Below are 16,131 nucleotides of genomic sequence, written 5' to 3'. Positions count from 1 at the left end.
AAGGTGAAATTTCATTCATTCATTCATTCATTCATTCATTCATTCATACATTCATATGTTCATTCGCAATCTAATATATATGATATTCATGATTATATTATAATATATAATCATTAATAATTTCATCCCGCAATAACAATACTAGGCTCGTGTAATTTATTATTTTGTATTATTTGTTTGTATATGATTGTAGTAATTACCTTAAATCGTACAACTATTTCTTCACATTTTAAAATTAAAAGTATATATAGGTAATTATCTTTGTAACTATGATGCATCAATTTATTAAATTCATGAGTCGGCCACAATGACAACACAAAAGTAATGGGAAAATAATACACATAGACTTATTTGTAACATGAATCAAACGCGCTGGCAATAAAATCTTCACTCTGCTTTCGCTTTCGCTTCACTATGATTGAATTTTAACTACCCCCACCCTTAAACTTAATAAATGTGAAGCGAAACCCGGAAGTGGCTGCCAAATCAGATTGGCCATAATTCCTTTCCACCCGCCTTCTTTGCCCCCTCAACCTCTGTCACGATTGGTCCAAATCCCTACCACGACGCCTCCCATTGGCCGCTTGCGTAGTTTTGACCAGCCTCGCCATTGGCCGGCGTCGCGTGAGAGCGCTCCCCTAGTCGCGGAGCTTTTGTGCGGCTGTCTGGGCAACAGCGAGGGGTCGCGGAAGGTGGGAGCAAAGAGGCAAAGCAAAGAAAGGACAGAAAGGGATGGAAACGGGGGGGAAAGCGCCGTTGAAAGGGCGGCGAGGGCTTTGCGGAGAGAGGCGCGACCACGCACAACCGTAGCCGGCTAGCGAGGTGACGTACGAGCGAGGACAACTTGACAGCAGGACGCCAAACAAGGAACCGCCAGTGATGAAAAGTTGCATTTTGATGGGAGTTTAGCAGGAATAAAGCAAGCCAGAGGACGAAGAGGTGAGCCCTTTTTTTCTTTGCATTTTAAAGAGGCTGCAGGGAGAGGGAATCATTGATGGGGGTGGGAGTAGTGCTGGCTCGGTGGAGACTTGGGGTGCAAGGGCCTCGGTTTGGGGATAACGTTCCATCCATGAGAGGAGGATGAGACTCGTGGTGGCTTGACGCTTTTCAAAAAGGCCTGTCTGCCATGCACTACTCGGGGATGCCCTTGTAGTCCATTCAATGTCTTTGGGCGAGGCGCGGGCACAAATAGACATGCATGCTTTCATACTTGCGCGGCAGTTTCGGTCTCCTCTAAACACAACATGCATGTCGGTTAAACGTCCAAATTTGGCCAATCAAATATTGAGGCAATCAATGCTTTTGGTAAAGTGTCACTGTCTATAATCATACCATGTTTGATTACTCAAATAATATGACAAACAAAATGAAAAATTATGATATTACAGCTGATTCTATATGACAGTGACAATGTGTGTCTATCCCAGCTTGCTGCTGGCGAGAGATCGCCGGCCAGTCTCAGGTCGCATGCAGTGCAAGGGCAAGGTCAACACCTTTGTCGTTTAGGACTGAAGATATTTGGGTTTCCCATCAAAAGATCAATACTGGCTATGTTGTTTGTGCAAATAGCTCTTATGGCTTTTCCCTCTTCTTCTCAGCTTCGGAATGGTTTCCTTTTCTCCCACAGACAGCTCTTTGCTCTTCATGTTTGCCTAGCTGCAAATGAAATATTTGTGCAATCGATCTTAAAGGCACCTAGCAGTCACTTGTTGCAATACTTGAAAAGTGGATGGCTTTTTTTTTTTTTTTTTGGATTCAACCAGGTAAGCCAATTGAAGCCTGGAAGCACGGTCTGTGAAGAGTCTTGCCCTCGGACGCAACGACATGTGAATGTGACAGAGCTGGGACAAACCGTCGAACCTCCGGTTACTAAACGACCTACTCTACTGCTTGAGCCGCATCCGCCACACAGACTCTGTCTTGAGTCACAAAGTTACATACCATAAAGTAAAAGCTTTCACCCTCTCATCTTTTGATCTGAAACCCAAATGCCCAGTGTGCAACAAAAGCTAAGGAATTGAGAGCTTCCCCTCTGGAGACAGAGGTCACGCTGTGTCTTTGGGGGTCCTGGGCTGGGAAGTTAAAGGGAAAGAATTTACATTTCCTCCATCTTGAAGGAGGGGGGGGGGGGGGTGTGCTGGGGGTGAACGGACTCACTGTATGGCATTGTTATCTTCTTAGTCACAGATTCTAGCCCAATCCATTCAGGCACCCCGGAAGCCCGCACACGCACGCAAAGGCCTCCTTTGAGAGGCTCGAAGGTTCGCTTGACAACAGCACCCGGCTGGGAAATATTGCACAACGGGGATGTGTGCTTGCTGCACAACAAGGGAAGGGAACACTGAGCCTCTGGTCTGGAAGACTTCCTGATGGATGGCAGGAGAGCGTACCCGGACTCCTTTTTTTGTAGTTTGTCCCAATTCTGTTGAGCGGGCTTACTTTTTTTTTTTTTTTTGCAGTTTGTAACAAGTCTCGTTGCTCGTTCACACCAAAGTCATCCAAACACGCCTTCACCAAACATGCTTTGTGAACTAGGAACAAACAAATGCCAAACTTCAAAAAGTCTTTCCTGGATGAAAAATTTTAGGCAATACACGTGATGATTTTGTTTGATAACAATTATGTATAATGAGGTTTAGCTTGCCTTATATGGTTTGTTTGTGTTGACTATTGGGAGCATCCAATCAGAAGGGGGCATGTTTTCACCTTACCCGGGGGGGGGGTTGCCATGATACGATGTCTCTCAGCATTTGTTATGTATCTCTAGACCAAAACCATATCGTGCTTTGTTTACTCTCTATGATTTTCCAAGCATTTCTAATGAATTTCAATTCACTTTTTGTGACTCAGAGTTATTTTATGCAACAGGCGTTGTGTGTAAATGTTCTTGGGTCTTTGCCAAGGAGTCTGTGAGCGCCAGTAGCCTCCCACTCAGATTATTGAGTCTTGGACTGCCAACCAAAGACATTTTGGGACCGTCCTCAAGGACCCGGCGTTTGCTAAATGATCTTTTTCAAGATAGGAAGTCTTCAGACAAAGCGGAAGGAAACTCTGCAGGATCATCAGCTCCTGGCAGCGCTTTTGGAGCCTTGTCTTGCGTAATCGCTTGCCCCGAGTAAAGTCTAAAAAGTTGCATTTCCTCGTCTGCTTGTGTTTTGTTCGGTGCTCTCATTTGTTCTGAGACGAGACTTTTACGGTCACTTGCTGCACTCTCGCTTTTTTGTGCCTCTGGTGGCAGATTTACAGTTGTTTGCAAAGTCTTAAGTGCTCCTCATGTATTTCAAGCGGCCCAGTAAACTCTGCTGCTTTCAACCAGGCTCGTGTTGCTACCGGCAATGGCATCGCTGCAATCGGCGTTGCCACTTCTCTCGAACGCTTTGGTCCATTTGGCAATCCCGCTCCAATTGCTACAGTTCATTGGTCACTCCACTCATTACCACCTTTGCTCAACAGTGGGGGGATTTATTTTTATGTATGTAGGTCAGGAGATGGGTGTGTAGGAGTCAGTTTCATCTGCGTTATGTCATCTTAAAAAAAAGAAGAATAGCATTTGCTCTGTTCACTCCCAGCCTCTTTGTTTTGTCCAAGCTGGAGTCCTTTTATGACTCATCCAAAAGCCTTTCATCCCACAAAATCTGCACGGACAACCTGTCAGATTGGTTCTTCAAGCCTCACCGAGAACCTGGATCAGTTTTAACACGTATTGTTTCTGTGCATCAAGTCGTGCCAATCACTCATGGATTTTTGCTATCGCAACAGTAATACGGCGGAGCAATCACAAAATCTAAATTTTCACGCGTCACTTCCGAATGATTGCCAAAGAAAAATATACATTTGCAAAAATAAGCCTATTTGCAGACTGAACTGGACTGGAAGGCGTCCGTTGTTCTGTTGCTTTTTAATGCAAACATATCCATAACAGCAGTCACACCTCACGTGCATTCCACTGCAGGCTAAGGCGGTTCGTCCCGGCAGAAACATCCAGAAATTAGTCAGCGAGACTCGGGTTGCGAGGACATGCCGGAGCTCGTCGTCAAAAGCCAAACTGACTGCATTGTGTACATCAGAGATGAAAGCAGTCAAGAAATCTCAAGGATGCCTTGACCCAAATAGTTTGAGAGACCCCGAGTTAGCTGGCTAGCTAGCTGGATTGATTCTGTAGATAAGTAGATGTACTCGGGACTGCCTTTTATTTCACTTTTTTACGATTATTTAATATTCACCTTCAAGGTCTGGTCAGACTTCAGCTTGGTTTCATTCCTGGTCGCTATGGCAACCAAGCTACAATGTTCCTGTGACATTCTAGCTCCTAGGTGATATTTCTCTTGGTCCAAGTACGTATACTCAGGAAGCGCTGAGCTAAAGTCTCATCCATTCATCTGCCCGCCTGTCCATCCGTTCCCTGTGGAACACCACATGACATCTCGCTCTACTGAGACGTGGACGACCACACTAACATTTTAGTCAGTCAAATAATTGTTAAACTAGTCTGAAAGCCAGACAGTGTAAAATGCGTGGACTGCAGTTTACTATTTGAATTTCAGCGAGAAAAGCCTTGCTCAGGGGCTTATGGGCAGTGTCCAGGAAACAGACCACTTGTCTACCTGCAACTACTTTCCATATTTGGTCATATTTGTGAGGATTGAAGTCCTCCATCCTCCACCCCCCAAGCCTAAAGTTGGTTCTGCTTTTATTTTGGACTTTTCTTTCAGTCGTTGTCCCACGAACAGGAAGTGTCCTTCTATTTTGACACGAGAAGCGTCAAAGCACACAGCTTGCAGCCGTGGCCTAAATGACCTGTGAGCTAACGAGCAAGCGCGGTGACGAGTGAAGAAACAATGCTTTGCTCCAGGCCCACCAGAGGTTTTCTCCCCACAGAAGGCTCATTGTTGCTGGCTGGGGGCAGCGAGCGGGCCGGCTGGACAAAACCGGAGGATGAGACCGGCCGCAGAATCTCCTCTGCTTGTAAATAGAAAACATTTTTGAAGGCACTTGCACACTTTGCTTAGTCGGCTTTCAAATGATTGAAAAACGTTAGAGCCATGCACGGCCGGTGATTCCGAATTCAAAAACTACATCGTCCAAAAGCAATGGTGGAATGTTACAAGGGCCGTAATGAGATGGTGACAAACTTTTAGATGAAACAGTAAGTGCTGACGACAACTTTTTTTTTTTTTTTTGGACAATCGACACGTCGTTCTGGCCTGCTGGAGCCCGCGAATGTGTGGGCAAGAGAGGCGCTGATTAAAATGCAAAGCAGATGCGACACTGGGCGCTTATGTTAATATGAGCAGAGAGGTTGTCGCGTTAAATCGCTGTTTTGTATCGCCGAGAAACAATTAGCCCGTGTATCTTGAAACTGTAAATTGCAGCCCAAAAGTACGATTTAATCACAAGCCTTGATTTATGTGCTGCTTTGTTGAAGAAACATCATTTCATTGACGTTGGGGTCAATGTTCCTGTGTCCTTTAGCACCTCATAAACTAGTTACTGTAGTTAAGCATCTCGTGATGTGGCAAGCCAAATTGACCCATTCTCAAGTTTTAAAATGGAAGAGAAAACAAAAAACAGTCCTATTCTTTTATTACCTTCATTTACGTAAAATATATATTTTGAAATTTCTTCAATTTTTTAAAATTTAATTAATTTATTTTTCAAATACATTTTTTCTTTAAATTTCTTTCAATTCCAACATCACCATATTAAGAGAATTGTTTTAAATTAAACAAAATGCGTCATGATTTGTTTGTGTAAATATGTTTTTAGATTTCTTCAATTTTTTATTTTTTTAATTAATTATTTTTTTTTAAAAATGTTTTCTCTAAATTCCAACATTATATTAAGAGAATGATTTCAAATGAAACAAAATGCATCTTGATTTGTTTGCCACACCCTGTCTATTTTTTATCGACTAATCACGCAGCAGTTTACGCAGACCCTTGAACATTTTTGGTGTAGCAAAAACAAACATACTGTAAGAGGAGGGCTCGAACTGTAGAAGCAGTCCAGGCACATTATCTCAATTTTACTGCCCACAGAAGTAACGATTCCTTTCGACCAATGGACGCCGCGGTCGGACGCTGCAGTTAGTGGCCGTGGGGGGGCGGACGTCTTAATTAATCCGTCTCTAATCCGCCTTCAGACCTTTTGATTTAGCAGACAGACTTGCTAACCACCATATGTCACACCAGTCTTGCTCTTTTTCTACTCTTACTGCTTCCGCGATTTATTTGGATTTACTGGCCCCAAAGCTTTTGCATCAACATCAGTTGTGTAATGTTTTTAATAGGCCATTTTATCTCAAAGGCATTATATATGATTTTGTTAAGAAGCTTAGGGCATTCCGGCCCCCGCAATCTGTCTGCCTTATTCCCTCTACCCAGTTAAGTCTTATCACGAATGATAGAAATAATAGTTTTCTTCCTGCTTCGCTGCTCGCAATGGTGACGGTGAACATTTCCTTCTGCACTGAAAATCTGCCAAGGCAACAAGTCTTCGGAATATAAGGCCTAATTGTGTCGTTGTGCCATAATGCCAGGTTTTTTGTAGAGTAATATTTCAGTGGTGTGCGTCCACCCAAACACTCCACTCTCAGTCATTTCTTTTTGTGCTGACCAAGGTAAAAATGGCTTCCAACGTTTGATCTTCCTAAATGTCTTCTTTAGGAGCCATGTCCACCGCCTTGTCTCAGCAACTGCCAAAGCAGGACAAGGAGGTGGAGGAGGAGGAAGAGGAGCAAGGTGAGGAGTTTGTTTTTGATGACAGCGAGGACGAGGAGAAGCTCCCCGGGGACGGTCCAGGGGTTGCCAGCCACGGGCTTCAATTGTCAGGTCCGGAAGTCCCTAAGACGTGCAAGGACGCACCGCGGGACGTCAAAGACGTCACGACACAGGAAGGAAACGGTGGCAAGGAAGGTGAGACATTCCTTACCGGGATATCGGACCTTCCAGTGAGGGCTTGGCTCCTGTTGACTCTCTTCCAAGTGTTTGACAAAATATGAACCTTAGGAATTTTGTACCGTTTGATTCCTGGCACATGCTCTAACAAACCTTCATTTTGTTTCCCATCTTCCTGTTTTGTGTTGTGACTTTGGACTTTAGTGACGCAAGGGGGAATTCTAATAAAGTGTAAGGGGGCCCCTGTTATGTAAGAAGAAGAGTACGCCTCCCTTTTTCAAATCACCCACGTTTACGCCTCAGGCTCTTGACACTAGTTTAACCCACCGTTACGTTTGTCAGACGCAGTAAAGTCACACATGTCCTACCCCGGTCCCACTTTACGACCCGGCTCGAAATAAGCTCGCCGGGCTTCTGCAATCACTTAGCAACGCTGAACACCTCTTGGGGATGCTTTGGCCTCCCGCGCATACCCAATGTTGCACATTTTTTTGGCAAAGAGAGCAAATCAAAACCAGATGGCTGACATCATTGCAGTTTCATAAAATGGAAGGCCCCGCTGAGAATTGAACTCACACGACCATGCACTGGTTTAAATGATGTGAGTGGTGTAATCACTGAGCCTCAGTCCCCCCCCCGAGTTGTTGTCATCGCGACCATCAAAACAGATGTCAAAATAGCCGTTGACCAGCCAAATTTGAAAAGACATCAACAACACGGAAATGGAGAAAATGAGCAATAAGTGCTTTTTCTTGTTTTGATGGTTCTTTGAGAAGCTAGCAGTGAGAGTAGCGATACAAAACTGGTTTACTAGACCAACCGCTGAGCTACGAGGCCACGTGTTGATCCTCAAAAAAGCAAATTAATCTGGTTCTGGCCTACATCCTTTTATCCAGATCACGTTTAACATTGCCACTTTCACCACCAAGTCCAAATGAAGCCCCGAGTACATTTGTGAAAGGCTCAAATAATCCAGAAACACAACAATGCCACAAAACTGACAAACCATGTTGACGCATTCACACTCGGTCAATGTTGTCATCCTGCTTGCTTTCATTAATGTGTCTTTCTCTTTTCCTCTTTTTGACAGATGTTCCAGGTGCCGATTCATCTCGCGGGTAAGTCGCTATCACATCCCAGAGATGCTTTCTAACCCGGTAAAGTCGAGATGGCAGAAGGAAATCAATGAATTACTTCATCTTTAAATTTGAATTGTGGTCATGATGACTCACGTGGTCGCTTCATATTACCCCCCACCACACACACCTGCCCCAGTTGCCCCAAAATGTGGCCTTCTAGGAAGTGTGCTCAGAAACCTTTAGTCTGGTAGACAGGATTCCTGTGGACTTTCCTGTGCTAGGAAAACTGACCCAGGTGCAAGCCGATTTGGGTGTAGTCTTGTTTCTCACTTTGATGGGTACCACCTAGACAGTTTTGTGCATACTTTGGTTCTCTTTTTGTTCAAATGTATATATTTTGGATTGATGTCATTTGTAATTCTGAAAATTGTGATGGAGAACTACTGCATATAGTACTCAGTGGTCAAGATGTAACGTTAAATCGTTTTTTTTCCCAGGCGTGGCTATAACAGCGGCCAGTTTGGCATCCAACGTCAGTCCACAGTGCTGAACGAGATAATTTCGAGCTAGCATGTGCTTTGTTATTATACTGAAGATTTATGGAGCATCAGAGAAGAAATGTCTCTGGAGCCTGCTTCTATTTCATGCAACATGTTCTCAGGTGGCCCAACAACATTACCGATAGCATTGAAAGCTAACAGAAAGTCACAACTTTCTTTTTTATTGAACAGCTGTGTCAAACAAATATACATTACAATTCTGGCTTTGATCATAGTCAGATACAAAATTCTAACCGGAACAAGTGTACAATACAAAATAATTATAAAATACAACAATGACAGGTACAATAAGATCAAATACAATGAAATAAAAATAAAACTTAGCTAGAACCTTTTGCATATGATTTCTCCATATACATATGGATTTCTCCATATATGATTTCTCCATATACATACACCAAAATAAAACTATAATGTTCAGGCAATATAGCATCCAGAAGTGTAATTGGAGGACCAAAACTGTCTTGTGTTTTCACAGTGTTTGCTAATGTCAGCTATTCTTCGAGATTGTCGAGCTACCTAATCAGCTCACAGTTTTGCCCCCATTTTGTGTTTATTTGTGCTGCTTCATTTGCTTATCGCCGCTCGGTATGGCGAATCTTCTTCCTGTTTACATTCTTGTGTCTAATAAGAGAGTGAGGTCACAGGGGCTGCTGTGACACATTTTGGTACTTTGGAATTTTACTCAAGTCAAGCAGGCGAGAAACAGACTTTGTTTACAAACATGATTGGAACCGGAGACGACATCTAATTTTCTTTCCCAAGAAAAACACATTTTGGTCGCTGCTGTTTACAATTTCAAACGTACAGATCGAGTTGCTGGTTTCATTTAGTCAAGCTAGTTCTGTGCAGGACATTAATAGCGGAGTGGCGTTTATATCTATGCAGACCCAAATTTTGGTGCCTACAAGTCAAAATCAAGTTTGTTGTATGATTATGGGTTAGTAATTGAGCATAATGTGATGAATCTATGCTAAAGCAAATTAGAAAAAAAATAGACAGCAAATTTCTCCGCTCTGGGATGAAGAAAGTTCTATCATCATCATCATATATGTAAATGCGAGGGCTGCACAGGGCCCAGTGTGTGTGCGTGCGTGCGTGTGTGTGTGTGTGCGTGTGTGTCTGTGTGTGTGCATGCGTGTGTACATGCGCGTGTGTTTGTGTGAGGAGTCACGAAAAGGTCCTGGCTATTTTTTGTGTAGGAATAATTTCTGCAGAGTCCACAATTTCCCCGTTGCCTCAGTCAATAAGTCGAGCTCCAAAAATGGCAAGCTATCAATAGCAACTTCCCCTCATGGAGGTGTCAAGAGTGTCAGCACTTTTTCGAAAAATATTACATTACTTTCCCTTTGTTATTGTCGATATACTTCTCTCTTTTTAATGTAGCCGTTACTAAAGGCAGTGCTCCTCTCTTCCCTTAAGGCCAACATTTACTTTTGTTCCTTCTTTTTTTACACGCTTACAGATAGTCTTCACAAAGCCTACCAAGAGGCAACCATGACAACGGAGTGCAACTTTATTTTTCAGCACTTTATCTTCACCTTGACTCTTTTTCTAGTTCACGCTCCTCTCGGGAAGCTCTTTTCAAGTGCGTTTATCTTTCACGTAAAGCCCTCCCGTCGCCTTGGCTCCATGTGCTGCACAAGCAAAAGAATTAGCTAGTAGGTGCCATGAAGAAGTAATTTTGTAGAATGGATAACAAGTGACAGTGAAAATTCATGTTTATGTTTCTACTCAAGTATCTTTCAGTTACTTGGTTACTTTCCCTAAAGTAAAGGATTTGAATCATTGATGTTACGCATTTTACTCAAGTATCTTTCAGTTACTTGGTTACTTTCCCTAAAATAAAGGATTGGAATCATTAATTTTACACAGGTGGATATTACACAATAGTTTCAGCAAAGCTCACAAAGCCCAAATGATCAACACCTTTTATCATGCCTCCTGTTACCTCATATTTATCTTATATTTATCTACTGTCGAGTCATAATGAGCCTTCTACCAAATATAAAAAAAATCACTTGGACGTCCCCTTTAAGTGGAGCGTGTGAGTACCTTTGCCACCTCTGTTTGCACTCCATTGCAGGAGTTGTTCAAAGGGAGATAGATGTCAGTCGATCGGTCTCAGGCCTCCAAAATGTGCACCACTCCCTGCTGGAGGCCAGGGGGCAGCACAGGAGGAAGGGCGGCGGGCTTAAGAAAAACAGATGGAAGTCCAAGGGATTTCACATCCACTTTGGGCCAGAGTCGGCCATATTTGCATTGGCCGAGAGATTCTCACGCCCCCTCCTCCATAAGCTCCCTGCTCTGCAGACAGGCGGTGTTTGTCCTATGTTGTAATGTGTTTAGAAAACAGTTAATGATTGGTTAAAAATTGGTCTGATTTTGCCCAAAAACTAATATTGGCCAATGAAACAAATAATATATCTTATTAATTATACCGTAAAACCTTTTGAGGGGAGTAAAATTTTTTTTTACTGTTGGCCTCACTGTGCTGATGTTGTGGCATTTCGCAGGGTCCCTGCAGCAGTCGAGCCAATAACGCTGGAGCAGGATTTGGGAGGCTGCCATGCGCAAACGGAGAAGGAAAGCTCCGGGGACGCGCCCGAAGGTACGCGTCGGAATGACTTTGACAACGGAAAGTATCGCCGCCGTAGATTAAAGCCGACCTCGCCTCGGGATTCGAGTTCATTCCGACATTTGGCTTGGATTGTTAAAGCGGCTGCGGGCGACAACGCGGTAACGCGGGCGGCAGGGGAGCTTGATCTTAAATAGAAGCAGCGCTTCTCACACTTGATTGATTTCTCCAGCCAGAAATAGGCAGTGGCTTCTATCAAAATACGTAATCCTCTGCCACCGCACAGACCTGAGCCCAATCCGATTACGACGGGGCGAGGATCAATTACAAAACATTTCTATGCAAGACAACTGCAAAGAAAAAGTTGCCTTGGAAACAAGAGACTGCCACCTAAAGGAGAATTCCAATACAAATCGGTATTTTCATGACCGTCAAATTCATTTTAGCTGAATGTTATTGGTCTGCTGTATACTTGCAGGCTTCAACATTAGCAACACTTTGTACTTGATTTCACATATTTTTAAAAAATATTTGTCTTTTACAGTATTGATCAGAATACTGTGTTCTGGGTTGGTGGGTTGGATCGAGCATGATTGTAATTTCGAAAGCTTTTGACTTAAATTCCTTGCTTCGTGCAAGAGCCATTTTCCCTCCAAATATTTTGAAGGCTCACACTCCGATAGCTGCAGTCGTTTTTCCCCCGGCAGCACAAACGGGCGTTCGTCTTGGTAATCCTCTTTTTTTTTTGGGTAGGAAAAACAGCGGCTTTCTCAGTGGGAGCTGGCTTGGAAATCGGCTGTGTAATCCGTGAAGGAATAAACTTTTCTAATCAGATAAATAGAAAACAATGATTACGTCTGTTGGGCGGCTCGGGAGAAAAGCCACGCAGACAAATGACAAATCGATGAATGCTTAGTGGGCTAAATTTGGCTCATAGTGATGAGAGTAAGACTCCTTGCAACGTGCGACAACATGGATAGCAAATTAATGGATTGCTTTTTTTTCCGACCTTGATAGTGGTGAGAGTAGTAGGTCACAAAAGAATCACTGATCACGTACTTTCATTACAACACATTGGCATGTATTTTTAAGTGCAAATTGTTTTAAAACATTTTCTGAGGTGAAATTGTCACTTAATCGTAATATGCATACATTTCTCCACCAGCCACACGTGAGGTCGAGGATGATGTCATCTATGACGACGTACCATGCGAAGAACCCCTCTCCCCCGATGAAGGTGCGTGCAAGATGTGCCCGACCCACTTGGAAGCTCATGTGGGATCTTTTTTTTTTGATACCATGGTTGTAGATACGCTCTACGAGGACGTTCAGCGGGACTCGTGCGCTCAATCCGGTGCAGGCAATGGATGGAGCTCCAGCGAGTTTGAGAGCTACGACGAGCAGTCGGACGGCGAGAGCAAAATGCCTACACGCAGCAAGGTAATTACGCTCTGTTACATCTACCAAGCAGCCTGGGCTGTTGCTGGGACTTTTTCATACGTCCCCTCAACCAATTCTGCGATGTTGATCGTGTTGGGGACTCATCTTAGTTTTTTTTAAGTAACTTTCTAAGTTGTCCTTGTGATTGTTTTTTTGGGCCGGTGTTTGGTGAAGTTTGCCCATTTAAAAACATGTCACAAAGACATCTGTTCCTCTTTCATCCACTGGATGGCACTGTGGTCACATCTCACCGTCTGGCCTGTGCTCTATGTACTACTATGAGTGAGGTTATGCTTTTTTTTTTTTTTTTTTTTTTTTTTTACCCATCTATGTGCAAGAGTTTGTTATTCAAGGGACGCTCAATCGATGGCAGCGTGAAGAGGGGGAAACAAAAGCGTGATATGTGTAGACACAGAATGACTTGCTCAGGTAATTAAAGTGCGGAGGCCTTTGGGAAAGTCTGTGCACTTTTCAGTCCGCTGAGCAAAGAGGAGCTGACTTTAAGAAGGAATGCTGGAGTAATTACTGAGGAAACATTAACTATTAGGTTTTGTAGTTCCATAACACATTGCTTTTAATTTGTTTCATCCAGTTAAGTGTTTTTTGCTTTCTCACTGTGGAACTGCAGGGCTTGATTTTTCTTTTACTTTCACACTTGACCCTTTTTGACGGGTCTCATGAATCAAACTCCCCGAAACACATTACCTACTCCATGCTTTCACTCCTTGTCACCCGTCTGACTCCCGTTTTGGTTCGCTTTGATCATTTGCGTCCCTGCCGCCCTCCTTTACCCTCTTCTTTCCGGCTGCCTCCCCATTGTTTTTCCTTAACGGTGACTCGCCACACCCTTCCCTCACCTGTAGCTGTCCCCCGAAGTGCGGCGGCTGAGAGAGCGCTGCGCCCGGACCAAGCGTGAGCTGGCTATCAAGCTGTCTGGCAAGCACAACTATGACATCAAGGTATCTCCAATGTGTGTTTACGTGTTTGCCAACAGGCTCTGCTGACTCTCGGGCCATACTCAGCCTTTCCTGGATGTCACAGAGACCTTATCTTTGTCATGTCTATTGTAGTTCTAAAAAATGAGTGTGTAATTCGACAACTGATGTGATAACTGCTAGTTGGTTCAAAATGCATGGTGGCTACCATTCTAAGCATCTGCCATATCTGGTTTTTTTTAAAAGCCAAAATATCTGTAAAAGCTTGTGCCAAATGGCAGGGGGCACAACACTGTTAAAAGGTTTGGCACCGATCTTGCTAACTTAGAATGACTTGCTTTATTTACTAGTTGCAAGTATCACGCTTCCCTGATCTAGATTGGTCCTCCAAACCAATAGTGGGCAGTTTGGTACAAGTAAGCCACTATGAACAAAATAACCATCTTCAGCAGAAAATCCAGCCAGTAGCGAGTTGATGATGGAATTGCGACAAGTTCGCCTCTTCAATGAAAAAGCCATACTGCAAGACACATGGAAATTAAGTTAATTTGCTCATGCTCAAGAACAACTGTCCAGCTACAGCTACAGTTTGACTAAAGAACTAGTCGCTAGGTCTTTAATCCCATGTTCGTAGTTAACTAATGTATTGTTTGAAGCTTTATGATAGGAAGAATTACATGAAAGCTTGGAATTTAGCTCATATCTTTAGCTTCATAAGGGGCAATGATTTAGCAAAAAGTGTAGACAAAAACAATTTTTTTGGAGCGACATCAGTGTAAATTAGTTCCAAGAAGACTGATACCTGAAAGTTGCATTGTACAAATAATAATAACTTGAGTGTTATCTAATTCATTCTTGACACCACTCTAAGAGTGGTGCATATCTGGTGAGGCAGAGCGCACTCCCGTTTATTTCAGCTGCTTGTGCTTGCAACTCATCCTATTGTCCCGTTAAATATGAAAATTTCATTGTTGAATGCTATTTTTTTTGGGGGGGGGTGGCATTTTCTAACCGCTTTCTAACAATCTTTTAATGCACGACTTGCTTGTCCTGGCGTGTCATCTAAAAATATGACAATGATGTGATGCGCAGTGTATTCTGAGCCCCACGTGGCGTCGGGTTGCCGGGCTCAGGGGTGGACTCTGACACACTCGTCCTCAGACGTGACTCTCCCTGCGCCGCCATCATCTCGTTCACCGGTCTGATTAGGACTCGCGGGGGACCCGCAGATGTCGAGATTCCCACCATGTTCACGTCCTGTTTATAGGCCATGGAGCCAATGGCAGAGCTCTGATGACCCCCTCCCCTTGCACCCCCAACCAGGTGCAGCAGCTCATGAAGGCGGCCAGAAGCAACACCAAGGATGGACTTGAAAAGACCAGAATGGCCGTCATGCGCAAAGTCTCCTTCCTTCACCGGAAAGACACCATCGGTAACCTACTTAGTATCTTTCTTTTGAGCTTTACCTTGGCTAGTAGCTTTTAGCTATTCACTATTTGGGAACCCTCTAGTCTTGGTGGGGCCCATCGTTTTTCTTTATTAACCATTCCGGTGACCTTTTAAATCCTTTATCATTCTTAACTATTTATACAAGTTAAAAGACAAGGTTGAACACTTTAGCAGACTTTGAATTAAGCCTGTTTGGATTAAACCTCCTGGTATTGTTTTTTTGCGGGTTGTATCGATTTAAAGTTGAAAATTCAAGAACAAAAACACACAAAGGTCCAAAAGTGGGCGAGAACATTTAAAACCCTTTTTCGCTTAATAGTCACCCCCACAAATATTAAGGAAAATAATATTTTAATACATTGGAAATAATCATATACATTAAGATTATTATTATGATTTTTTTTTTGGGGGGGAGGCTTTCAGTTAAGTCTGTTGCTTTTGTTTTTTTCCTTACTTGTGTCTTTGTGCCGACAGTTGAAGAGGACGACGCGGGCTACCTCGATGTGGTGATATCGGACGTGACGCATCCGCCGCCGCAGCTGAGCGCCATGCCGGAGGGCCTGACCAGCCACCAGGTTGCGATTTTTAAAACTATCATCCTCCTCTACCTGTGGCCGCACGGTGATATGCACTAGCATCCGTAAGCCGCAGCGCCGTCTCATCCTCTTAGAGCGTCAACTGTTGTCTTTGCAGGTTGTCAGACGCCACATTCTCGGCTCCATCATCCAGAGCGAGCGCAGCTACCTGGAGTCCCTGCGGAGGATCCTGCAGGTGAGCAGGGGGACTCTCCACCGCCACATGCAACCGAGACCTGTCATGTGATTAATGGGATCGTTCCTCTCGCCAGTTATTTGTCATTACCGCCACCTTGAACAGTAGTGCGAGATCAAAAATTTCATCCAGCCATGGGCAAGCACACCTGCTATTAATGCAGTCTCTCCTCTCTCGCTTGTTATTAATTACGACCGCCGCCTCGTGCAGTAGAAATGAACAGAACGACTAGAAATAATATACGGAGTCAAAAAAAAAAAAAAAAAAAGTCCATAGCACATTCGATCACCTGGGAGCTTATGTGCTCGTGTCCTACAACTAACGCAATCGCTCCTCTTGACAGTTGTTCATGATAGCCGGCGCCTCGCACAATAGAAATCAAACACAAGACGATCCCGTGACAGCTTTATGAGTGATTGTTCA

General features: G+C 43.7%; 1 protein-coding gene across 2 annotated transcripts in view; it reads left to right on the top strand.

The window, feature by feature from the left end:
• Nucleotides 1–639: 639 nt before the first annotated feature.
• The window catches only part of arhgef10la (Rho guanine nucleotide exchange factor (GEF) 10-like a), a 67,284-nt gene continuing 51,792 nt past the window's right edge, over nt 640–16,131 (top strand). The window contains exons 1-10 of one of the 2 annotated variants that reach the window (XM_085923990.1): nt 640–939; nt 6,666–6,914; nt 7,987–8,014; nt 11,052–11,146; nt 12,279–12,350; nt 12,423–12,553; nt 13,417–13,512; nt 14,812–14,920; nt 15,412–15,512; nt 15,631–15,708. In XM_085923990.1, the coding sequence (XP_085780116.1) occupies nt 6,671–6,914; nt 7,987–8,014; nt 11,052–11,146; nt 12,279–12,350; nt 12,423–12,553; nt 13,417–13,512; nt 14,812–14,920; nt 15,412–15,512; nt 15,631–15,708 (954 nt within the window). In that variant the 5' untranslated portion in view covers nt 640–939; nt 6,666–6,670. The remainder of the gene's footprint in view (nt 940–6,665; nt 6,915–7,986; nt 8,015–11,051; nt 11,147–12,278; nt 12,351–12,422; nt 12,554–13,416; nt 13,513–14,811; nt 14,921–15,411; nt 15,513–15,630; nt 15,709–16,131) is intronic. The other variant, XM_085923991.1, reaches the window with a different exon arrangement.

This window comes from Syngnathus leptorhynchus, chromosome 11 (genome assembly GCF_054491065.1).
Source record: "Syngnathus leptorhynchus isolate UIUO chromosome 11, UIUO_Slep, whole genome shotgun sequence".
Lineage (NCBI taxonomy): Eukaryota > Metazoa > Chordata > Actinopteri > Syngnathiformes > Syngnathidae > Syngnathus > Syngnathus leptorhynchus.
This window is presented reverse-complemented; position numbering and strand designations above follow the sequence as displayed.